The 25,988-nt window shown below is 37.8% G+C and overlaps 3 protein-coding genes and 1 pseudogene across 5 annotated transcripts; 3 read left to right on the forward strand and 1 right to left on the reverse strand.

The window, feature by feature from the left end:
* Positions 1–12,302: 12,302 nt before the first annotated feature.
* Positions 12,303–14,221, forward strand: LOC113306329 (uncharacterized protein At4g19900-like). The gene is made up of 2 exons (XM_026555281.1): positions 12,303–13,938; positions 14,041–14,221. The coding sequence occupies exon 1, from the start codon at positions 12,558–12,560 to the stop codon at positions 13,923–13,925; it is 1,368 nt and encodes a 455-aa protein (XP_026411066.1). The 5' UTR covers positions 12,303–12,557; the 3' UTR covers positions 13,926–13,938; positions 14,041–14,221.
* A 113-nt stretch (positions 14,222–14,334) lies between these two features.
* LOC113306323 lies at positions 14,335–16,925 on the reverse strand (annotated as a pseudogene).
* On the forward strand, positions 16,926–20,372 carry LOC113306336 (neuroguidin-like). 3 transcript variants are annotated; one of them, XM_026555297.1, is made up of 9 exons: positions 16,926–17,164; positions 17,929–18,018; positions 18,154–18,241; positions 18,351–18,530; positions 19,050–19,229; positions 19,328–19,498; positions 19,612–19,766; positions 19,890–20,016; positions 20,092–20,372. In XM_026555297.1, the coding sequence occupies exons 2-9, from the start codon at positions 17,972–17,974 to the stop codon at positions 20,101–20,103; spliced, it is 960 nt and encodes a 319-aa protein (XP_026411082.1). In that variant the 5' UTR covers positions 16,926–17,164; positions 17,929–17,971; the 3' UTR covers positions 20,104–20,372. The 3 variants fall into 3 exon arrangements, with proteins under 3 accessions (XP_026411082.1, XP_026411072.1, XP_026411078.1); XM_026555287.1 differs by having other exon boundaries at positions 17,949–18,018; XM_026555293.1 differs by having other exon boundaries at positions 17,955–18,018.
* A 1,745-nt stretch (positions 20,373–22,117) lies between these two features.
* LOC113353239 lies at positions 22,118–22,933 on the forward strand. Its single transcript, XM_026596912.1, has one exon. It carries the CDS (start codon positions 22,118–22,120, stop codon positions 22,931–22,933), a length of 816 nt encoding a protein of 271 aa, XP_026452697.1.
* The last annotated feature ends 3,055 nt before the right edge of the window (positions 22,934–25,988 follow it).

The following is a 25,988-nucleotide window of genomic DNA, read 5'->3' on the forward strand; positions in this document are numbered from 1 at the left end:
GGAAGGGCTTGTCGGTGACGATTGTTGGTGGTGCAGGTTCGGCTTGAAGTTCTTGTAATTTTTGGTTTTCGGAGGTGGTGTAGTAGTTCAAAGGATGGGGGCGAGTTTTAACTAATAACACCATAAAAGAAACATTATCAAACATCTTAGATCACTCGGTCCTTGGTTTCTTTTGAACCCTCTTCTTTGTTTCCTTCCACAAGGACTTTGCACTTGGATCTTCAATTTTGTCTATATTTTCCTCGACATTCTTCATTTCTTCTTGGGTCAGCACCTCTCCTTTCTTGTTATTGCACTTAAACCAGTTTCCCAATTTTCCTAGCCGCGAATGCTATTGTCATATTTTTCCATTAGTATGTAAACTTTTATAAGTTTATAGATATGTAATCAAATAATAGGAAATGAATCAGAATTATGTACCAACAATGTGAGGGTCTTTTGAAGTGCGGGTACAATAAGTTCATCCGGAGTTCTGGAAGGAGGTTTTGCTTGTGGAGGCACTACATCGGTGGCCGGGCGTACAATATAAAGATGCGAGTACCTCAAATGACCTCCGAGAAAGTTTCGTTCCGACTCATAACCGTTTTCCGCCAATTCCCAACCAACCCTATCAAGCACTAGTTGTTGTTATTCCCTTACATTCCAATGTACATGTAGAGGAGTAGGTTTGTAAACTACCAGCGTATGCTGTTCATCTGATAGACATTCAGGAAAGTCATGAGAGAATTTCTGATTAGATATACCTGTAAATTTTTTTTTCTGTTTGTACCCAAGTTGGCGCATCACATGGAGAGGGTTGTGCATAACAAATCCTTTTGGATGAAACAATGATCCGTTGTAAAATGATACATTGTCATGCCTTGCAAAGTGAACTCCTCTTTCGTTCCTATATGGGTCAAACACAACATCTTCGACAACGATAGAGTCCAAAGCCTCTCTCACGGCGAGTTCTGTTATTGGGATTCGATTTATTGTCGAAAACGTGTTTCTTAGCTACAGGATCCCGTGGTTCCAAACCATAAGTTGACGACTCCAAATATTTGTACTCCTTGAACAATGTTGGGAAGTGTTCATAAGCCACACCTACGCCAATGAAAGATCGTTCCAATGAAATGTACAAGAAAAGAACTAATTGGAAAACAAAATAACTAGTTCAGGTTACCTGTAATACAATGAAATTCCTAAGATCTACGCATCTCCGCCAAAAAATGTGCCAAGAAAGCAATGCCACATGAATACTCATGAACCTCCTCCAAGGGATCCAAGTATTGTAAGTGGTTCATATGCACCCTGTTGCCATTAAAGTCAGGGAATATTGCGATGCCCAAGATGAACAACAGGTAAGCAACGATAGTTTGCTGAATTTGTTCGGTATTCAATTCTTTGCCCACCGTATTCCCAAACAAAGCTCTGAGCTTGACGACTTTGATAGTCTTTGCCATGGTGTTCTTTGACACGTACATATTTGCTTTAGTCGTTGCCTCGTCCCAACCAAACAACTTTTTGGTCAGCTGATAGATCTTGGTCCATTCTACGTTCTTACTGTGATCTCCTTCCTTAACGGATTTTCCAAGGATCCCTAGACCTAATATTCTTTGAACATCTTCAGGGATAATGGTCATCTCGCCAAAAGGAAAATGCATGGTATCAATTGAAGAAAAAAAACCTCTCCAAGAAGCAATTCGCCGTCACTTGATCAGTGGCCACATAGTTTTCTACCGCGGGATACAACCCAGATGCTATGACTGTCGCTTGAACAACATCAAACTCCCATTCCAAAGGCCATGTATCCATTTTTTAATGGCGGCAAATGATAGGGTTTCAAAAGAACCTACAACTACACCTGCAAGTATACAGGGTTGTTGTAGATAGGTGGAGTAAGAAGGGGTTTGTCCTCAGGGACTAGGAGGGAGTTGTGTTGATTTTCTATGTTTCTCACTTGAATTCGAATCCTAAAGTGTCAAGACAAAAGCTAAATCTCAGTGTGGATATGGAGATTGCTAGGATCTTGGAGTCCACCACCTAATCTTAGCTTAGTAATTCAGTTACAGTGATGTCATTGTCTCTGGTAAAAAGCATTCATCACAAGTATTAATTGTCTGATTAAAGCACAACTAATCAAAAGATAAATCTATTCATTTTAAGCATGATTTACAGCACAACAACATAGAATTGATCAAACTACCAAGGATGCATGACATACATGGTGAAAGTAATATGTTGTAGAACTAAGATGAAATCTACCCTTAAGCAATTAAGTACAGCAATAACACCACTAAGAACATGAATCAATTTAGCAAAATATTAAGGGCTCCATTTAACCCTAGCAGAATGGATTAGAACATCATAACATCATAAACATGAACTGATACAAAAATTGGAATTGAACTGAACCCTTGAGCTTGGCTAACCCAAGTCTCAATTGGTGCTCTGGCTAGCCCAGGCATGAGCCAATTTCACACCCAACACCTTCTATTTATACAAGCAAGCAAAAACCTAAAAATCCCCAAAATATCAGAGAATTAGGGTTTCGATTTTTTTACTCACCAACTGTGATAAGACGAGTCCGTCTTCAACCCTGCTTCTTCTCCTTCTCTGCTCCTTCCCATGCCTTCAATTTCTCTTTCTAGCTCGAGCTATTGTACCAATTTCTTTCCTAGGGTTTTCTGAGAAAGAAAAGAAAAGAAATTGGTAGGATAGATGGCTAGAAGATGAGGGGAATGATTATAGTGGAGTTGGTGGTGGTGTTTAGGTGGCTATGGAGTAGGTGGTGGCGATGGCAGTGGCAGGGTGATGGTGGTGGTTCTGCAACAGGGATGGGCAGAGAGTGGTCGATGATTTGGGAAGAAGGGGGTGTTTGGTAGAGGTGTAGGGTGTTTGGTGCTGTGGTGTGTAGCGGTTTCAGCGAGAGATGATGTATCTCGATCTGATCCGTAGGATGTGACAATGGTAGGTAGATCCAACGATAAGATGTGAATCTGCGGGTATCGACCGTCGGATGGAGGAATGCAACGAAAAGGACGGCCCAAGATGGAGATGGGCGTTGCGATGTTCAGCGGGAGCTTCGGAGTTTGATGTGCGATGATGGAGCGACCGTAGGATGCTGAGATGCTTCGATCTGACGGCTGAAATCCGATACGGGCTTGGGTAGTGGAAATGGGTTTGAGAAAGGGTTTTGGGCCTTGGGTATGTCAGGCCCATAACTTCTTTAAGAACAATTCTTCCTTCTTGAGCCCATTTCTGCCCTCTTGGTCTTGTGCACAACATTCTTCGCGGCTTTTTACTACTTTTCTGCTCTATTCCGCTCCGCAATTCATCCGAACTTTATTTATTACCTAAAAATGCAAAATTAATTAATAAAAATATTTATTCTTGAAAACAATGAAAATACAGAATATGGGATAAAATGTAGAATTAATGCACAAAAGATGAGTTAAATGCCAAGAAAAATATATAGAAATATGCACTTTTTAGCACTCATCAAATACCCCCAAACCTGAATTTTACTTGTCCTCAAGTAAAACAAAACTAAGGAAATCCTAACTATACCACTGTCGCTGGTCTCTCGAATGCATTTAGCGTATGCACTAAGCCTTTTAAACCACTAAGTGTCCCTAGTGGACGAGTTGAAGTCTCGTGAAGGTTTACCAGAGGTGTGCCTACAAAACCTAAGGACAAAATATAAGCTCAGATTCCATCAAACGTGACATGTGCAAAACAGTTAAGCTCACAGCAAAATGGAGATGTCAATCTAGCTATCGAAGGCACAATCCTAGCACTGATAACAAATAAGGACATGTGATAAGAGTGTAAAGTGTATCTCCACATGTGTAAAGAAAGATCTGAAGTTATGACTACTAATCACCAAGAGATAGTTTCTCAGGCTAAGAACTGAGGTCGAAATCTAGCTAGCTGTCCGGACTTTACGAGAATTGTGAATGAGTTGGAGGTATTTCACAATTACTCGCGTTGTACATCAATGGCATACACCCTCCTTGCTTATTACAACGAAACAACAAAAATAACTCTTTACATGACTCTTATTTACATTGACTATTCTCTTTTTATTTTTGGAACAAGAGATGATGGAATTGAACAATACTTGATTTTTTTTTTTTTGTATTTTTCTGATATATTTTTTTTTTTTTTTTTTTTTTTTTTTTTCTGAATATATACATCGTTTTTTTTTTTTTTTTTTTTTTTTTTTTTTTTTTTTTTTTTTTTTTTAAGCAACACTTTTGATACATTACAAAAGGAAACAAAAGATTACATGACACTTTGCAAGAGGTAGCCCTTTTTGATGCACCCAGTTAAATTCGATGGTTGTCTTTCTTAATGTAACCTCCATCTTCTATCCCAACCAACCAAAGAACAAGCTAGTCAAGTTTCGTTCAGTATTCTAAAGTGATTGGCAATCGTAACTTCCTATCCAACACCTTGAAGATCGAGGCCATACATGTATTGGTAGATCGTGCGCGTGCAAATTTCTTATCACTATGTGAATTGTGCTAGAATCAGGGTGCCTAAATATCTAGACTAAGACTCCTAATAAAAATACATATTTGCACAAGAGTCAACATTTCAAGGTAAATGAGCTCCATTTTTTATGATTTTTCATTTTTTTAATTTTTTTGAATTTTGACTTTTTTAATTTTTTTTTGGAATTTTTCAATTTTTTTCAAAAAGATGGAGTTTTGTTTTCAAATATAGCAAATTATCATGGCATCTACTCTATACCCCCAAACCTAAACTAAACATTGTCCTCAATGTTTCAAAACATGGAAAGAATTAAAATGCAACATATGGAAAGGGACATGCTGAGCAGAGTAAAAGGAGAGAGAATACCCGATTTCGGCGAAAGCAGAATTAAAACTCCGTTATTCAAGGCAAAAATCCAACATATTTTAGCCGAAATCATATTGGATTAGCAAAATATATACAAAAGGAACAAAAGGGTTTTTAAAAATTTATCTACTGGATTATATACAACAAATATTCACCATACACTAACAATCTAAAGAGTTGAGGATCAACCCAAAAGACAAAGTGTTGAAACATAGAAAGTTTCAAAACACTAAAATTGGACTGAAATGGGAGTGAGAGTGAAAAACCGAATGAATCACCCCTAAACCTAAATTGTTCAACAGGTTTACTTTTAAGCACAAAATCTTTTAATTTTAGGGGTTCAGGATTCAAAAGGTCTAACTCATAATGGACTGTTTTCGGGATGGGCAAAGAAATGCATTCCAACTGTGGCTCTTTAAAAGTGTTATATTTTGAAGCAAAATAGTCCAAGAGGACTTGGGAGGCACACAGTTCCAATCCTAGATTGGGAATTTTCAGAAAAGTTGGTTTAAATTTTTTTTGCAAACCAAATCTAGGTTGGGTGGAATAATCTCAATTTGAGATTTAGGTAAGAAAGTGGGTACATCTAAATTATTTTCATGGGTAAGATCAATAATACCAACACATACTTTCCCTAAATCAGAAACAGGTAAAACATGCTCACATTCATCGAACAAAACATCAAGACCTAAATCAGTATCATGATTGTTCGAAGTACTCAAATCATCACCGGAAGAAATAACATTTTGTGACTTAGGCAAGGAATCAGACACATCAAATTCGTCCTCATGCATAATAAAATTAGTGTCTACAGAAGATTCAACTATTCCTATGTCATGTTCATCTTCACAGAAGAATTGTACAAGCCCCATATTAGAATCAAAATCATATGAATTACAATGAGTATCAGAAGAAACAACATTCATGAAGGTTGAGGCTGAGAAGCCATATGTTATTGAACCAAAAGGTTCCACAATATTTTCAGCAAAAACATGTTCTTCTAACATATCATTATCATCATAATCATCATCATGGTAACATGCATATTGATCCTCATTAAAAGTGGTGGTGTCCTTAGTCGATTCATGTTCCTCTAAATCAGGTTCATATTCAATATCATTTAGATGAATGGGACTGGACACTTTATTAGGGACAACATGCATTTTCTCATGAATTTCCTCCTTTTGTAGTTGAAGCAAAATCTGATCTAACTTCGCCTGAATGCGTGACATAGTTCTATCAGAATTTTGCTCACCGAGTCTGAGAGCTTCTACGGTGGAGTCTAAATTCCTGGGAGTACAAAATTCTTCATGTTCAAATTGTGGTGAATGGTACATGTGTGCATGGTCATTAGGGTTTACAAAATATTGATCACAACCTTCGAAAGGTTGATTATGGTCCCAATGACTACCAGCCTCACAATTTGTGGGCATTTCATAATTTGGATTTTCATGGTATCCCCTAGATTTCCTAAATTCATGCAAAACATAGCAATATTCATCAGGGTGGTCTAAACCACCACAAAAGGTACAAACATGCATATTAGGTTGGCTAGGTTGATACATGGGTGAATAGTTATACGGGTTTGCATATTGAGGCTCATGACCTTGAAAAGGTCCATAATTATAATCCCTATAACTATTGACATCATGGTCTGTGGGAGGCTCATAAGGTGAATCTTGCCCGTAAGCATCTCTAATAGATTTATTCCCAGAGGCAGACCAAAATCCAGACATGTCTTTGTTTTATGAAATCACACAAATCACAAAAAAGTAAGGCCCAAGGGAGATGATAAAAATTTGGTTTAATTTGGGAGCAATTTTGGTTTTTGAAATTAGGAGCAAGCCCACATTGGTGGGAGAAATTGCTTTGTCAAGGGAAGTTGAACTAAGCCTACAATGTGTATGCAAACTGAAGCCCAATGTAGCTTTTGAAATAGCCTAACTGTTGCTTGTTTGGTCGGAGGCCCAGTTGGGCTTTCAAAAGTTCAGTTTTTCTAATTTAAAACTACAGGCCCAAATCAGTCTAACATCACAAGCCCACAAGCAATTAAACAAACAAGCCCACAAGTAATTAAGATTACAAGCCCAACAGAAAATGGAAAAAATTATTACAAGCCCACAAATTAAAAATGGAAGCCCACAGGTTGGGTTCTCTTAATGGGTTTAGGCTTACTTGAATAGCACAGCCCAGCTGTTCAGTTAGGTTGCAAAAGCCCAGTTGGGCTTTGGATCGTCCAAGCAGCTCACGTCCAAGCCCAGCAGCAGCAAGTGTAGCAGAGCCCAGCTCAGTTGCACAAGCTCAGTTCAGAGGAAGTTGCACAAGCCCAGCAGAAGAGGTTGGCAGGTTGGCAGCAGTCCAGCAGTTCAGAGTTAGCAGGCTTTGGCTTTGGCTTTGGCAGCATCAGTTGGCAGCAGTTTGCAGCAAGTTGGATCAGAAGCAACAGCAGTGTTTTGTTTAACTCAAGCCCACAGAACTGACTGTGTAGCAACTTCAACAGCTGCAGTCTTTGGTTCTCAGTGCTGCTAGCAACAGCTTCTCAAGTACCCCTTGATTGCATTTGCACAAACCTGTTGCTTTTTGCCTTTGCAGCTCCTCTCCTCTCCTTTGCAACACCACAATGGCTTCACAAGGACAATTTTCAGCTCTTTTCTCTTTGCACCAGCTACCTGAACACTCAAATTATGAGTTCAGTTCTAGTTCAGTAAGCAGGTTAAGTGGCAGGGGAAATGGTAGAACAAAAGTGCTGGTTACAGCTACAGATGTGCAGTGCAGTTGGCAATCAAAGTGAGAAGGCAGTTGCAGTTTCAGGTTAATATGCAGAATGACAAGAAGCTAAGAAAGCAGATGACTATTGAACAATGCAGAATTGCAGAGTGCAGAATGCAGCTAAACTAAGATGCAGACTAAAACTACAGAATGCAAATATGAACAGATGCAATATGTCAGGAAAAAAAAATGGTTGGTATGCAGTTTATGCCAATGTAAAGACCAAATGCAAGATGTAACTAATATTTACAAGGTTACAATGATGCAAACTAAGCTAAAATGAAGTACAATAAACTAGCAAACTAACAACAATTAATGATAATGCAGTTAAAGCTACAGGCTTACACTAAGTTACACCAAGAATGCAAGATGCAATGATGCTATGAATATGCAGTATATGCAAGAAGATGCACTAGCTAACAATGCAATATATACAAGATGACAGTGCAAGAAGGGAATGATGGTTATGGACAGCAAGCAAGAATGCAAGAAAAACAAAGAGACAACACAGCGCCGCTACCGAGTCCCCGGCAGCGGCGCCAAAAACTTGATAGGGTTTCAAAAGAACCTACAACTACACCTGCAAGTATACAGGGTTGTTGTAGATAGGTGGAGTAAGAAGGGGTTTGTCCTCAGGGACTAGGAGGGAGTTGTGTTGATTTTCTATGTTTCTCACTTGAATTCGAATCCTAAAGTGTCAAGACAAAAGCTAAATCTCAGTGTGGATATGGAGATTGCTAGGATCTTGGAGTCCACCACCTAATCTTAGCTTAGTAATTCAGTTACAGTGATGTCATTGTCTCTGGTAAAAAGCATTCATCACAAGTATTAATTGTCTGATTAAAGCACAACTAATCAAAAGATAAATCTATTCATTTTAAGCATGATTTACAGCACAACAACATAGAATTGATCAAACTACCAAGGATGCATGACATACATGGTGAAAGTATATGTTGTAGAACTAAGATGAAATCTACCCTTAAGCAATTAAGTACAGCAATAACACCACTAAGAACATGAATCAATTTAGCAAAATATTAAGGGCTCCATTTAACCCTAGCAGAATGGATTAGAACATCATAACATCATAAACATGAACTGATACAAAAATTGGAATTGAACTGAACCCTTGAGCTTGGCTAACCCAAGTCTCAATTGGTGCTCTGGCTAGCCCAGGCATGAGCCAATTTCACACCCAACACCTTCTATTTATACAAGCAAGCAAAAACCTAAAAATCCCCAAAATATCAGAGAATTAGGGTTTCGATTTTTTTACTCACCAACTGTGATAAGACGAGTCCGTCTTCAACCCATGCTTCTTCTCCCTTCTCTGCTCCTTCCCATGCCTTCAATTTCTCTTTCTAGCTCGAGCTATTGTACCAATTTCTTTCCTAGGGTTTTCTGAGAAAGAAAAGAAAAGAAATTGGTAGGATAGATGGCTAGAAGATGAGGGGAATGATTATAGTGGAGTTGGTGGTGGTGTTTAGGTGGCTATGGAGTAGGTGGTGGCGATGGCAGTGGCAGGGTGATGGTGGTGGTTCTGCAACAGGGATGGGCAGAGAGTGGTCGATGATTTGGGAAGAAGGGGGTGTTTGGTAGAGGTGTAGGGTGTTTGGTGCTGTGGTGTGTAGCGGTTTCAGCGAGAGATGATGTATCTCGATCTGATCCGTAGGATGTGACAATGGTAGGTAGATCCAACGATAAGATGTGAATCTGCGGGTATCGACCGTCGGATGGAGGAATGCAACGAAAAGGACGGCCCAAGATGGAGATGGGCGTTGCGATGTTCAGCGGGAGCTTCGGAGTTTGATGTGCGATGATGGAGCGACCGTAGGATGCTGAGATGCTTCGATCTGACGGCTGAAATCCGATACGGGCTTGGGTAGTGGAAATGGGTTTGAGAAAGGGTTTTGGGCCTTGGGTATGTCAGGCCCATAACTTCTTTAAGAACAATTCTTCCTTCTTGAGCCCATTTCTGCCCTCTTGGTCTTGTGCACAACATTCTTCGCGGCTTTTTACTACTTTTCTGCTCTATTCCGCTCCGCAATTCATCCGAACTTTATTTATTACCTAAAAATGCAAAATTAATTAATAAAAATATTTATTCTTGAAAACAATGAAAATACAGAATATGGGATAAAATGTAGAATTAATGCACAAAAGATGAGTTAAATGCCAAGAAAAATATATAGAAATATGCACTTTTTAGCACTCATCAGCAAACACGGAAGACTTTCTTGTGGTCCTATAAAAACACACCAAACTAACTTAAATTCACCTGATCATATATAAAAAATATAATAACAAGATGCAAACGTCTTACATAAGTTGAATAGATCCAACGATCCCAAGAGTCCTTGTAGTCAAATAAGAGTTTCGGATCTCTCGGATGACCCCATTGTTTGCCGTTATTGCGTTCTGGAATCATGTCATATTTGTTTGGGAGGTGCTTTCGTGTTTCCTTTTCCTTTTTCTCACAGGCTCCAACTTCAGGTTGTCGTAAGCGATGTGAGGATGATCCACCTGCTCGGGTTGGATCAGGAGGTACAAAATCTTCCCACTCTGCATCATCATCGCTGCTTGTGTCCCCCCCCCCCCACCCCGGGACATTCTCCCGAATGACGACCTTACCATGTTCCGGATCATTTCGACTACGTCGAGACCGAGAAGACTTGGGTTTTCCTTCATCAACAGCTTTTCCCTTTCCTTTCTTCATTTGTGCAGCTTTGGACCTACGTACAATATGTACACTGAGTATCTTTCATGGAGGCATTCTTATGGGTTGGTTTTAATCGACGAAGAAATTTTTGATTCAACGATTAATCGTAGAGTATATGAAGAACGATGAAGATGCGGAGAGGGAGATGGAAGATTTTTTTTTCTTCAAAACCTAACCCTAACACACGAGTATGCCGGTACTCAAATGGAGGATAACTGATTTTGTGTTTGGTTTTGATTTTAAGTTTTTTATTTGTGCAAAGGGTATAATAGTCTTTTCATAATGTTTTTTAATTAATCAAAGGGTGTTTTAGTATTTTCGTCCCAAAAAACACCCCTTAGCAGACACCTTTGGTTGGGGAAAGTAATTCATATCCCCCAATTAGTTTTGATATCTCCCAACCGGGCGTTCCTATTTTGGTATCCTGTCCATGAAGTTGGCAGAAGAAATTTTAGAGAAAGATTACTGGCTGATATTAGGATGCAGGATATGAAACTTGGACATCTGGAGATTTCTGGCATGTGTAGAAAGACTGAGAGAGTTTATTTTGTAGTATGACTTTGAGTTTGAGAATCATTGCGAGTTTAGTGCCATGAACAACCATGGGAAACAGGACATTATTTTACACCCAACTTCTCATGTAGTCGACTATGTTAAGGTTAGTGGTTCAAATAGGACACGATGTGTCAGTTAAGCATAAAACGGTGTTTGTTTCGATATATTATCAGTTCTATGACATATCTCACTTATTGGATGCCGCTAGCATGTTTGAGCGTTTCTTATAACTCAGATTTGAATTTAAGTCTGATAATTCATTATCTTCATCGGGGGTTTTCAAGTCAGAACCTCTGTGGATCCAAACAAAAATCAAATATATAGAGCGCTATTTTTGATAAATCATAAGAATGGAACGAAAAAGTGAGACCAAACAGGCAGCAGCCAACCATCATTATCCGTAGCTACTAGTCAACCACGAGGACCATGACTCAATGTCGCCATCTCTAAACTCGGATGCAGCAGCCCTCTGGCATGTATACTTAAAATTGACTTCGTCTAACTCATACACTTCAATGTATACATCTACCTCTGATTACGATTTGTTTCTGCCACCAGTAGCCCCTTCCAATTAAGACTACTTGCATTTAAATGGCCTAAAAATGGAAAGGGGCGTTAAATCCGATACGACAAATGTCATTTAGGTCGGGAATGCCTGGCCTCTTCTTCATTGGAACTCAGCTTGCAACAAAGCTTAGTTATGCTCGGCTCACATCACATGACCTGATTCAGTTTATTGGAGAAGGTCTAGAAAAAAAGTCTACGAACCAGTAAAACTTAAAGTTACGTGTATAGAGAACCTTGCAGAAAAAAGAAACAAGTGCACATCTCAATCATGTTGATTGAACCTTCTAACTGTTCATTGATAGTAATCACACAATTATTCATCTTCACCATACCCTTCCCTATCGCTAATATTTTCCATATTAAACCCCAAAACTCTTTAACATTTAAGCACATGCATCTTACCTGTTATTCCTAATTGGCTGAAAAAAATTAAAACATTCAGTGATGAATGAAATTGTCCTTTCGCTACGTACAAACCCACCATGCTGCTGCTGATCCTGATTTTGGTTCTCCTAATAGGCTTGGTCTAATCCCCATTATAAGGGCCACGCATCACTCAAATCATGAATGAAAGTGCCATTGCAATGGAATCTCAATTTTATGGGAACAACAGAGTGTCCCTTATCCCATCCCACGATCAAAAGCAGTGTTTGATTGTTTCATCACTTCCCCTCTCCTGTTTGTCAAGGGGCACAAAAGTAGGACTTTAATCTTTTGGATAGTGGGTGGGGGGTGGGTAAGCTTTTTCCGGCTCGGCTTAAATGTGGCTTGGCTTGAAGATATTAACACTTTTTTTTTCTTTTTCTTTTTCGAAGCATATCAAACTAACACTGGTAGTGTGATAAATGCTTAATCAAGTTATAATAACTGCCTCAAAAATAAACATACACTACTTTTTTTTAGTTTGAGAAATTAACGCCCAATAAACCTTATAATATTTTTGCCGCCATTAAAATGTTTTGCAAGCTTCTTCTCTGCAACTACTAAATCAACCATCTTCTCAAACAAGAAGAACCCAAACTTGGACATGAAATCATCATCATCATCAATTAAGAAGCAGACGCAGTACTAAAAAGAAGCAGCAGAGGAATCAATCAATATGGGTAACAACGAAAACATAATCTCCCTTCAATTATCTCTAAGGTTACATTCATTCCAAAGAATAAAAAGAGTAATTCTCTCTTTAATTTTTTCATTTCCGACTTCAGTTCTTGCTTTTCTTCTTCTCCTTCTTCTTTCATATAATGGTTCTAGAACCTTTTGTCCAAACATACCTTTTCCAACTAAAACTTTACTTGAATCTGATACTTTATTTTCTCCTGAAATGACAATCACTTCTTCTTCATCATCAACTTCTCCTCTCATGTATTCATTGAAAGAGGAAATTCCACCATCAAAATTAAAAACCCATCCCCCACTTTTACAAAAATCATCATTGTCATCATCTTCTTCTTCAAAAGTGTTGGGAAAGGGGTCTAACAAACCCGTATTCAAGATTTTCAAGCCTACTCCTTTGTCTAGACAGTTTTCAGTAAGAGCAAAGGAATTCTTTCATGGGACAAATTCTTCTTCTTCTTCCTCTTCAAATTCCTCCTCGTACTGTAAGTTACGTTTTTTTATGACTTGGATTTCATCTCTAGATTCATTTGGTGATCGTGAATTGCTGTCTATTGAGAGTGTTTTCAAATCACACCCAAATGCTTGTTTACTTATAATATCAACTTCAATGGATTCAAAGCAAGGTCTTGAATTGTTAAGACCCTTTACTGACAAAGGGTACCGGGCTTTAGCGATTTCTCCGAATTTTGATTATATTTTAAAGAATACATTTGCGGAAGCTTGGTTTGATAGGCTTAGGAAAGGAAGTGTTGATCCTGGTGAAGTTTCTTTAGGCCAGAATATTTCAAATTTGCTCAGACTTGCAATTTTGTATAAATTTGGTGGAATTTATATAGATACTGATGTACTAGTACTGAAAAACTTGTCCAAGTTGAGAAACACTATTGGAGCTCAAACAATGGATCTTGAAACAAGAAATTGGAGTAGATTGAACAATGCTGTTTTAATCTTTGATAAGAAATACCCTTTGCTTGAAAAGTTCATTGAAGAATTTGCTTTGACCTTTAATGGAAATAGGTGGGGACACAATGGACCTTATCTGGTTTCAAGAGTTGTTTCAAAGTTGGATGCAAATTCAATTCCAGGGTTCAATTACACTGTTTTGCCACCTTTAGCGTTTTATCCGGTGGATTGGAGTAGGATCCGGAGCTTGTTCAGAAGTTTTGGTGCAGGGGCTGATTCTAAATGGTATACTGGGAAGCTAAACCAGATACGGCAAAAGAGTTTGGCAGTTCATTTGTGGAACAAACAAAGTAGAAGTTTGAAGATTGAAAATGGGAGCATCATCGATCAAATACTAATGGATTGCTGCATTTTTTGCAATTATTCTTCGGTGTCAGCTTTCTAAGTATGCGATAAAGGTCAGACAAGAATGTAAACAATAATGTCTTAGTTTGTGGTTTACTTAAATTTTCAAATACAGAATTCAAAGGAAAAAAATACTTTTTTTTCTTTTCTTGTAGTGCACATATCTTCGTCTGAGCACTTGACTCTTCACAAATCACAAATATCAGGTCAGATTGTCTCAAAAGATGTTGTTGAAACTTGAAAATGAGTGAGCACGTTTAGTTGATTTTATTATACTGTATATGTTCAGATTCTTCTCTGATTTTGAGGCTTGTCAAGTTCTTATTCAGCCACTAACAGATGTGAGCAGAATCAGTTCGTCTGCACAAGAATAGCTCATTTATGATTAGACTTTCTGGGTGATGCTCTGAAAATTGTTAAGTGTTTTCTTGGCCAAGTCCAGAGGGAAACAAGATTGCTTCCTCTGACTGCAATATGTGAAGTCTAAACTCAATTTCTTTTAGCTAAAATTTTTATAACATTATTAAGGAAGAGATAGATAAATAAATAAGCCGAACAAAGTCGATTACCTTCCTGTCAAAGCAACACTACCATCTTATGTAATTATTCATAAACAACGCTGTTTTTCATTTGAGCATGTAAAACTCAAATCTTTTAGTTGATATAATTGATGTGTATCGTATTTTATACATTGGAAACTCGTTAGCGGTTGCAACTGCAAGCTATCCAGAACGTATCAGTGTAATTGATGAAACCAACCAGTCACTCTTTCTGCACCAAATGTTCGGTATCTGCTAGCTCTAACTCACGTATATAAAATTCGTGCCCTTTCTGAAACATTACTTCAATCTGCTCCAGAGATTTTCCTTTTGTTTCAGGGACACAAATGTGAACAAAAGCAACTGAGAGAGCTGAAATCACAGAAAAGATGAAGAATGTTCCCGCCACCGTAATTGCACGTGCTACTGAGAGAAAAGACATGGAAATGAAGCCACTGCTCACTTTGTTAGCAACTGCTCCAAGAGCTGCTGCCTGAGCTCTATATTTTAGAGGAAAGATTTCTGATGTCAAAACCCAGCAAATCGGACCAATTCCTACTGAGAAAAATGCTACATTTGAGCACACCAACAAAATTGCAATGGAGATCCCAAAGGTTCCATGACCAGAAAAGCAAAGAGAAATGACTAATCCAAACAAGCAAGTTGTCATCCCAATTGTGCTAATATACAACAACGGCTTTCTTCCGACTCGGTCAATGAGAGATATTGTAATCAAGATGAAAATAGTCTTGGAGAATCCGATAGCAACAGTAGCAGCGAGAAGAGAAGTTTTATTCTTGATCCCAGCTTCTCTAAATATTGTTGGGCCGTAACATACAGTAGCATCAATACCAGTAATCTGCTGAAAAAGTTGTATTCCCATACCGGAAATTAGCATTCGGCGAAGTGAAGGATTAGGATTCAGCATCTCACGCCAAACAGCTTTCTCTTCTATTTCCAAATTAGCAGTTACAGCTGCTTTCTGAATTTCAGCTAATCTCTCTTCTACTTCAGTTTCACTTTCATTAGTTTTTATCATAACAGCTCTTGCATCTTCAATACGGTTCTGCATAACTAGCCATCTCGGGGACTCGGGGATTATGAATAGTGCAAATCCAATAAACACTGATGGAAAAATCCCCACAGCAAGCATAACCTCCAGCTGTAATGTACAGGAAGGCCTGAGAATGAGTAGTTTGAGACATAACCGAGCAGGATACCAAAATTCACGAAGATTTCAGGGTAAGAAGTAAGAGATCCTCTGGCAGAAGTAGGGGAAATTTCAGCAATATAAACGGGTGCGATCAGGACTCCAAAACCTATTCCTATCCCGGCCAAGATTCTGCCTATCATGAGTACAAAAAATGAAGGTGCAACAGCCATTATACATGCACCTGTTTGAAAGACAACAGCTGCAAAACCCATGGTCCATTTTCTTCCAATTGCATCCGAGGCTTTGCCACCACCTAAACTACCAAAAAGTGACATAATGCTCAAACAACCTACGAGAACTTCTACTTGCACTTCCGTTATTTGTAGGTCCTCTTGAATGAACAAAATTGCTCCACTCATAACACCTATATCTGCAGAATAAACAAAGAGCGCACCTTTTTAAACCATGAATTCAATCTTCCCGTCTACCTAATAAAGCATGATAATGAATGTTCATCAATTTAAGTGCAAGAGATAAAGGTTGATCAAACACATCTGACATGCTTTTTCCAGCCTTCAAGTTCAACTCTAGGGTTCAATTTTCAGAAATTGATAAATACATAGACACTATAAGAAATACAGTATTAAACTAGGAGGCCGCTGCACATAAATGGATAATTTCCTAAACACACAAGAGGGATCGTATTTGGTCATTTCATTCTAAGAATAGACAAATATAAATAAAGAAATAGCAAGGACAGAAAAATTTGTTTACCATAGCCAACAAGAATGGTATTGAGAGAGGCGAATATAGCACACGTAATAACGAATCTCTTTGTATTTGTTTTCCGGGCACATCGAAGATGAGCTGAGGGTCTATCACCATCATTTTGTATAAGCTTTCCATCCATCCTATGGTACTTGTTTCTATCTACCAATGAGATATTAGACAACCCGTCTCCTTCCCCGTTATCTTGCAACCCCATCTCTTTCTTTCTCTGAAGGTGGGTGGTGAGACAATTAGATCAATAGATATTGTTTCTGAGAATGTCACCTCTTACATTTCAGAGCATCCGTACAAAAAGAAACCCATTGTTCAAGATCTAATTGATAATGTAGGGAATGATAGATAACAGAGAAGAACATCATAAATTGGTTCTTTTGTTTTAGATGTTGCTTTTAAGGTAAACTTTGTTGGGTGCACAAATGGAAACTTTGAAAGTTGAAACAATTCAAATGTTTACCGAAGAATTCAAACAAAGTAAAAATGTTGCATTTTAGAGAAATCAAAACGAAATTTATTATTTTTGACAGCAACTCCGGAAATTTTGGAGGAGATATTATCCTTCATGGCGTCCTTCTCTCTGAAAGGTACACAAGAAATACCGTGGTAATAAAAAGGATGTAATGGTAATAACTGGATAATAAGGGCACCGCATTTTGATACAAGATAATAGGCCCGGGTTTAGGCCCAACAACACAATCGTATTCGTCTTCGTCTCTTCGTCTAACCAGGTATATTGAAAGACGGCCGCTTCATACAAGAGAAGAGAGGCTGCCGTCTGCTTATCAGAGGAAACTAAAGAAGGTGAGTCTGATTTTATCGCTGCTTAAGATTTTTAGGGTGTTTCTGAAACGATTTGTTGAACTGTTAGGGCTGTTATTTCGTCTTAATTACCATTTGTGAACTATTATTTAGGTCTTTATTTCGTCTCTGAGTAACGATTCCAAGTTTATTCATTCATTAGGTTTGCTGTTAGCCTCTTCTTCTCCTTAACCTTTTGGATTGCTTTGTGATTTTATTCAGTCTTGGATTTTCCCATAACAACGTAGAACCTTTGTGTCGAGAAATCAATGTAGTAACCTGTGGCTGCAACCAGGAATTTGTTTAGAGGTCTATACATCGATTGGTTTTATTCTATTCCGTAACAAGGAATTAGTCTTGTTTTCCATTTAGATTAGTTTTTTCTCATTTTTTCCCTTTCAATATTATAAGTTTTGATTTCTTAGGTTTGTGTAGGATAATTTACACAGACTCAAAGGCTTCTGGAAAATTTTGCTGAGCAAAGATTTGGTCTCTGTAATATTAGTAATATCCATTCGCTAGGAAGAAGTTTTTTATTTTTTTCTTTGGTAAGTTGAAGCTTTATAGGAATAGAATTTTGCGGTTTTGTCACGTCTGAAATATTGATCAGTTATGGGATTTTAGTTTGCTGAGATTAGACCAGTTATTTATGTGTTGGTACTTGAATTTGATATATGTTGTTAGGTCATAGAAACATTCTCTATCTGCAAAACCTGACTCATTGCTGCTGCTTTAACTCAAGTTCGACTTTGATGTAATTGATTTAGTTTTTATTTGATTCGCAAAGCTGTAGCTGACAAACCCAAAATCATGGCGGTTATGGTTAACTCTTCAGATCAGAATGAAACAACAAGCAAGTAAGTTTAACTGAAAATAGCGATTGTCTGTACATTTTCAGCTCAGTTCTTCAGATTTGATGTACACCTTAAAGTCCTGTGTTATTTCGGGTGCTGTTTTTCTTTGTTGTTCTCATTACTATGTTTCCATTTCAGAGAAGCTTCTCAATTATGTGCATTGTTAAAAGAAATGAAAGATGGATTGGATTTAGTGAGGAGCAAAGTGCAAGCTTTAACATTGAAGGTAAGTGGGTATTGAAAACATGCATTATATTGGTTGTTGTGGGTGTTGTGAACTGCGTTTCTCATTGATGAATAGCATATCTTACATTGATGGGAGAAAATATTTTCAGGTGAAAGAAGATCAATTTCCAACAACACATGGGTTGAGCTATCTTGACGCCAAGAATTTCCTTCTTCTTAGCTATTGCCAGTGTGTTGTTTACTATTTACTCCGTAAGGCAAAAGGTCTTTCTATCGAGGGACACCCAGTTGTTCGGAGCCTTGTAGAGATAAGATTATTCTTAGAGAAGGTTTGTACATGTTTCTATTGTTGTCATCACATAAAAATATTAGCGCCTAATACTGAAAACCAGGTCAAGCATGAAAATGACTTCTGTCTCAACGTCTAAGTTGTCTAACATTTGGATCTTTTGTTTTCATTATGGAGTCTTTTCAACCTTTTACCAAAGTACTCTTTCATGTTGTTTGTTATTTTAGTAAGCCTATTCTGTTGAATGTATCCAAATAAAATTGGTTAACAAATAATGGATGATTTACTTGTCAATCCATGTATCTTTATAGTATAATGCTGTGAAGTCCACTGTTATCTACTATAGATGCCAATATGTAAAGGCTTACCTATTTCTTATCTTATTTCCTGGAGTCGGGACTCAGGACCTAGTAGACATGGTATTTTCTCACTTAAAAAGAAGACCCAGTAGCCATGGTATACTTACTGAGTGTGCTAAATGTTGTTTGTGTCACGATTTTTACTTAATGCTTATTATGTTCTTTTTCCTTTATTCCTCCTCTTCTCTCAACTATTGCAGATTCGTACTATCGATAAAAAGCAAGATTACCAAATTCAGAAGTACATTAGAGGCAGTGTGAATACAGAAGAGAAAGAAGATGCCAATAAAGAGCAAGCAGATACCACTAACAAGTCAAATGACTTACTGAGATATCGACCACATCCTGACATGATTACACCCAAATCGACCTATCACGAGGTTTGTACATCTAGACAAACACGAAAGTTTCAGTCAGTAACTTCTACTGATTTAAACTGCCGGGATCATTTTCTCTGAGAAAATAACTTTATGTGTAGGTGGGTGATAAATACGTGCCACCCAAGTTTGCTCCCACTGCTATGGACGGAGAAAAGGTGTCTAAGAGTGAAAAGCTGGCCCAGAGAAGGGACAAGCAAATATTACGGCAGGCTAATCAAAGTACCGTTATGAGGGATATTCTGAATGATATGGAAGGGAAACCTGAAGAGGTCAGTTGTGTATTCATGTCATGTAATTAAGTTAATTAATGGATCACTTCTCTTTCTGAGAGGACTTGTGTTCAATCTTCTGTTCATCTCTAATTTGCTATGTTCAAATACAGGTACGAGAAGTTGTCGGAGCCGAGAGTAGGGAAGCTATTCAGTATAGGGAAAAGATGAACAAACGTGCAAGACAAGAAGAGGAAATTTTCACTCGTGTACCACTGACGAAGGCGGAGAAAAAGCAAGGAAAGCATTTGAAGAAGTCGAGAAACGGGTATGAGTAATAAGTATTGCACTTGTATATTGTTAAACACTACCTGTTAGTCATCTTGATGTTAAATTATGTATTTATCTGTGTTCATTATGATAAATCCTCTACTTTACTTGGCAATACCAGATTGGTTGGTTTGTCGGAAGATTTCTACGGTGATGTTAGTAGTTTACCTTTGAATGAGGATGGCGATGAAGGTCCTTCAAGCTTCAGTAATTCGGATAAGGGAGGGAAAAAACAGTTTAAACGCAAGGTATGTATATATTCTTATTCACTCTCCCTCCCTCCTCCCTCCCTCTCTCTCTGACAATGGTTTTCACACTTGCAGAGGAGGCACTGATGTAAGGTCAACTGAAGCAAGTGTATCTTTACCAGCTCAGAAAGCAACCCCAAATGGTTTTGAACAAATCTTGAGAACAGTGCCTCAATTTTGCTTCTAGTGTTTTCATGGCAAGGAGCTTTTCTTTCTAAGACAGTTTTATTCATTTTGCTAGTCAATGGGCTTTTCTTTCTGAAGTATATTAATTTTGTTCAAGCTTGGTTTAGAGATGGCAAAACAAAAGAACTACCAGATTTAGTGGAACTTTATTTTGATCCCCCTGCTTAGTATAGTTGAGACTTGAGAGTATGGTGGTCCAATTTAATAGTGAAGGAGTAGCAAATAATGGAAACAACATTTTCAAATGGCGGAGTATTAAAACGATACACAACAGCTAAAATTGGTAACGCTTTTCATCTGTCTCTATTCCAAGGGCATAATTAACATGTTAACCTTCTTTCCCCGAGTCCCTAACCTTCTTTCCTTTTGTCACATACGTAACGAAGCCGCAGACCATATCCGACATTAACAAATGAAAACCCAGTTAGAAGTACACTTACGAGCTCGAGCTCTCTTGGGTAATGAAGAAATATGAATCAAACCGAGCTCTCTTGGGTAACGAAGAAATATGAACCAAACCATGTCAACTAGCTGCAAGGATTATAGTGAACGGACATGCCGAATAAGGAGTTGTAATGGAGGCCTACATCAATAAAGAAGCAAAACATTAGAGAATGACAAATATTGGAATGTGAAGGCACACTCATATATGTCGGCTCCTTGCCGCTTTGGGAAATAAGGAGTTGTAATGGAGGCCTGCATCAATAAAGAAGCAAAACATTAGAGAATGACAAATATTGGAATGTGAAGGCACACTCATATATGTCCGCTCCTTTCCGCACAGTTTTTATTTAAAAACAGTAAAACCACACGCGCGATGCGTCTGCCCCTTGAAATGGCGATTGCTTGTGTGTTTACAAAGAATTATCATCTAATGAAAGTTTTCCAGTTGAATAGAAGAACATGATCAACCGGAATAGAAATACAGATCTCCAAGTTGGACACAATAAAATTAGAGCAGATTTGGTTGTAAAAGTGGTTTCCGCCACTGTTCTTCTTTTTCACCTGAAATTTCTCTTGTTCCTCTCTTTCCATAGGATCCAACAAACTGCATAAGGAAGAAAAGTTTGTATTTCCCTGTTCTTCTCTTTAAGATTGTGCATAAGATTCTCAAAAAATACATCCAAACCTCCCAAAAGAATACTGTAATGACAAAATATATGCTTCATAGACTCTTCTATACCGTGATTGAGCTTACATTTTTCTTTTGCCTGCCACTGGAATGCCCCGAGATTGAAGCATGGTTAAAGTTGGCACTGAATCCTCCAAGGCAGTCCAAAGCATAAAGGAAACTTTCGGTGCGTCTTTGGTCCACAGAAAAGAAGCTGATGCGCCACTGCCATTTGATTACTCCAGTAAAGATCCATAACAAAGCTAAGAATTAAACCTTGTAAAATGAAGAAGTTAACAACTGATGAGTGTATTAAGTTTATCAGATTGTTGATAAACTTACACACGTACATACTGTTGTAACTAGTTTTCCTAGTCTTCTGTTGTGACAACTATTTTACCTATTCTTTAGCCAATTAGGTTTGGTTCCTTTGTTCTTTGGCTACAGCTATTTCCTTGCTTTTCTTGTTATGTATCTCTATCTGTATTCCGATGTAATCATATATATATATATATATCTCTTAACGAAATCAGACTCGACACAGTTGTGTGAGAAAACCTTATACCTCCATCACTAGTTTCCTTTATGGTGTACAAGAGCTAGGTTAGATTTTTTTTTTCTTTTCTCTGCAATCTAATCGTCATCATGACTCTCGAAGATGATCAAACTAACTCTTCCAGTGTTGAAAAAGATATTGTTTTATCTCCTAACAGTCCATACTATGTGCATCCATCAGAAAACCCCACATCTGTCATTTATACTCCTCTCCTCAACAGTGACAACTATTGCACCTGAGGTTGAGGGATGACTAAAGGCCTCAGTGTGAAGGGAAAAACGGGTTACATAGGTGGAACTGTTGTGAAGCCTACCAATCCATCTGACTTACCTCATTGGATCCGCTGCGATGATCTGGTGGGTAGTTGGATTTCCAATTCAGTGGATCCAGAAATTCGTTCCAGTACCATGAATTTCCCATCAGCACGAGAACAATGGCTCGAGATCAAGTCAAGGTTTTCTCATCATAATGCATCCGAACTGTATGCATTGAAGCAGTCCATTGCAACTTTGAAACAAGATCACTTGAGCGTTGCGATGTATTACACCCATCTTAAATCGCTATGGGATCAGCTGGATGCTTTCAGACCTATTAAACCATGTATCTGTGGCGCAGAAAAGAATTATGTGAACAACCACAATCAAGACAGATCGATGGAGCTCTTGCAGGGATTACATGATCGTTTTTCTTCTATGCGCAGCCAAATTCTTCTCATGGAGCCTATGCCATCACCTGCTAAGATTTATTATCATGTCAGGAAGGAGGAGGAGCAACAAGGTATTACTTCTTCTTCTACAACCTCTGTTGAATCTGCGACTTTTAATATTTCTCGTAGTGATCACCGGAACCCTAGAGCTTTTCCCAATAATGGTAACAATAAGCGGCAACGCCCCTTTTGTGACCATTGCAACAAATATGGCCACACCAAGACCACATGTTGGAAGTTGAATGGATATCCTAAGGATTTGCCAAATCCTAAAGATTCAGAATCATTCCATGTTGCTGCTATGGATGCTCCTGCTGCATCTGCTGCACCAAACATCAGTGCTTCTCAATATGCATGACTGCTCTCTCTTCTCTCTTTATGGTTTTATATACTTCAATTTGTTATGGGATATGTGTGTTTGTGTCCGTGAACTGTGATTGTCCCATACCTTCTCAAAAATTAAGTCCTTTATATGTCGATATGCATGTATGATAAAAGAAGGAATGAACTTTTGACAATACAAAAGTCAAGCCTATTATGTCAATTATTGATGGAAGATAGGTTAAAATCTTTTGTTTACAAGGATTATGTCTATTGTATGTCATTGTGCAAATGGTGATGGAAAATAAAATGAATCCTTGTTTTTCCACAGTATTTGGTCGACCTCCGGTCTACAATTTTTATGCATATACTGTGTTCTTCCATAAGGTGTCTTATGTTGAGCACAATTGACTGACTTATTCTTAGCTTAGTTGTTGCTCCGTGAGGTACTTTATGTCGAGCATGATCAACTAAATTAATCATCCTCATTTGGTTATTTAGTTGTTGCTCCGTAAGTTCTCTTATGTCGAGCATGACCAATTAAATTGATTATTTTTTGTGGTTAATTTGGTTGTGTATTCCGATTAGATTAATTATGGGTTCTCTTGTGATTACTCTAATTGAGTATTTTTTTGAGTCTCCATAAGTTCACTTATGTTGAGCACTTCCGATTAAATTAATCATGGGTTCTCTTGTGGTTAATTTAATTGAGTATTTTGGATTCAAATTCATACTTGTATGTGATTTGTTATGTCCAAATAAATCCTTCTTTTCTTTTGAAATTAAGGTCGCTCTTGTTGTTCTCTCGGGAATGACATATTATGGGGGAGAGTTCTTAATTGAACTTGTGCTTAATTACCAAATCTTTGTGGGGAGTGCGGATGTGGAATATTATAGGGGTTATCTTGTATCTTTATAAACTCCTTGATGAATGCATTTAGCTTCGGCTATATGATTGCATCTAAATAAGATGATATATGTTTTCTTTTGGTCAAGAAATGTCTCTTTCGGAAATTTCATTAGGATCCCGTTCTTGTACCTTTGCCAATTTTATTGACAAAAAGGGGGAGAATTAATATGTAGTTCACACTAAAAATATATATGGTTTTCGGATCATTATGTAAGGGGGAGTGGTTTCCATGTGAGATGGAGTATTGACTAAGGGGGAGTGATACATATCACCATAGTATTGTTGTCGAAGTTGTGATACAATTGAACTTTGATACTATATAATGATACTATGACACTGTATAACAATGATTGAGAACTCTTGTTTTCTCATTGTTATAGCTACGAATTTTCAACAACGATGATGCTGAACTTACACCCTTTGGGATCATTGGAGTACTTGGAAGGGACGAAGATTTCGAGTAATGTTGAAGATTAGGCATGTGGAATAGGAGCTACAAAAGTTATTTCATTTATCTTTTGTATTCCATATGTATTGATGGTTTTATCACTAAAATTGACAAAGGGGGAGATTGTTAGAGCATTGCTCGGTCGAACTCGCATGCGTTGCTATCTCATGCATGTTTGTCAACGTTAGTGATCAAAAGTATAAGTCTTGATTTCTAGTCTACTATAGCTAAGTCTCGGACTAGGATAGAAAGGGTAGTTGAGCTCAAGAACTCCATGGAAATCATCATACAAGACGAAGGACTACTCAAGGAACTGGTGGAACTTCATCGACTTGAACTTATCTATCACTCAAAAGTCTATTTACTCTATCTCCTATTTTGAGACAAAAGTCTTTGCTATATAGACTTTGATTATACACATTTGCTATTTCGAGTCGAGTTTATCTCGCCTATCTATTTCTCGAAATATGTGTTGATAAGCTTTTGCTTTGGCTAAGTTCATCTTTACCTAGTGAGGAAAGTCATGATACGTTTCAATCATTTTGAAAATTGCTTACTTTGACGAAAAATAGTTTGTGAATAACAACTATATAATAACGTCCTCTAAGAATGTTTTAATGATTGAAATGAGAGTTTAGATTATATAACCAATGATGGATATAAGCATTGTGTGGCAAAACATATATGTATAAGTCCTTTTTTCCTTGAACCGGAGTTTGCGAACTTTGTTGATCAAGAGAACCGGAACAAGAGACGCGAACTCAGTCCGCGAACCCAGTTCGCGAACTGGCGGAAATTCTCGACCCGAGAAAATCTGCTGGAGTTTGAGAACTCCTTCCGGGAACTTAAGTCCGCGAACTAAGTCTGCGAACTTAAGTGGTTATATCTAAAGACGATTGTTTGTGAACTTATTTATATTATCTAAGGAATGCAAAAGGCAAACCGTGGCTATAAAGTTCACGAACCGATTCGAGAGAATCAAATCGTTTTTGCTTCGATTGTGTCTTGTCTAGTTGCATAAGATTTCCTTGCAATTGAACAACTCTCTAACTAGTTCATTTGAGTCATTTGACCTAGTTATGGTGAACAAGAATATGGTTGATATGAAAGTGCTCATATTACCAGGCCAACATAATAAGTGCTGCTGATATATAGAAATACCAGGAAAGCATATTTCATCATTGTGGTTGCTGATATATGGAAGTACTAGGCCAACCACATTTTTCCATTTTCGTTGCAAACACCATTAAGTCTCACATTTTGCTGTTTATTCGCTGGATGATCGAATTCACTTGTACTTTCTACAAAAGCACTAAAATAGTATTAGTAACTAAAATATTTTATCCTATCTAATATAAATATGGTTATAAAATGTAGCATTTACATGCTTATCACATATGGCTAACCATTTGGTTAACTACTGTTGAACCAACAAATATACATGCTTGGGTACGGTTACACAAACCTAAAATCGTGCATTTCATTTGTGTGCAACAAGCTTAGTTTTCGATCCAACGGTTGAAAGATATTAGCTTGAATCTAATCAGGTATTCATCTAACGGTGAATATTGAATGCTTTGTTACCAAGCTAACATTGATTGCAAACCCTGATTTGAAAGACTATATAAGGGAGTATTGATGGTGGATTTTAGTTCAGGGATAAAATTGTAAAACCAAAAATAATATGCTGACATCCTGCAAAGGATAAATCCATTTGATAAGCGATGAGCAGAA

This window comes from Papaver somniferum, chromosome 1 (assembly GCF_003573695.1).
Source record: "Papaver somniferum cultivar HN1 chromosome 1, ASM357369v1, whole genome shotgun sequence".
NCBI classification, from domain to species: Eukaryota; Viridiplantae; Streptophyta; class Magnoliopsida; order Ranunculales; family Papaveraceae; genus Papaver; species Papaver somniferum.

What these genes read in the sequence shown, in the direction of transcription:
- LOC113306329 (XM_026555281.1), top strand. Translation starts at nt 12,558, where the DNA reads ATGGGTAACAACGAAAACATAATCTCCCTTCAATTATCTCTAAGGTTA.
- LOC113306336 (XM_026555297.1), top strand. Translation starts at nt 17,972, where the DNA reads ATGGCGGTTATGGTTAACTCTTCAGATCAGAATGAAACAACAAGCAA. An exon ending in CCAAATCGACCTATCACGAG is followed by an intron (nt 19,230 to 19,327) that starts GTTTGTACATCT and finishes CTTTATGTGTAG; the next exon opens with GTGGGTGATAAATACGTGCC. An exon ending in TTGAAGAAGTCGAGAAACGG is followed by an intron (nt 19,767 to 19,889) that starts GTATGAGTAATA and finishes TGGCAATACCAG; the next exon opens with ATTGGTTGGTTTGTCGGAAG.
- LOC113353239 (XM_026596912.1), top strand. Translation starts at nt 22,118, where the DNA reads ATGACTAAAGGCCTCAGTGTGAAGGGAAAAACGGGTTACATAGGTGGA.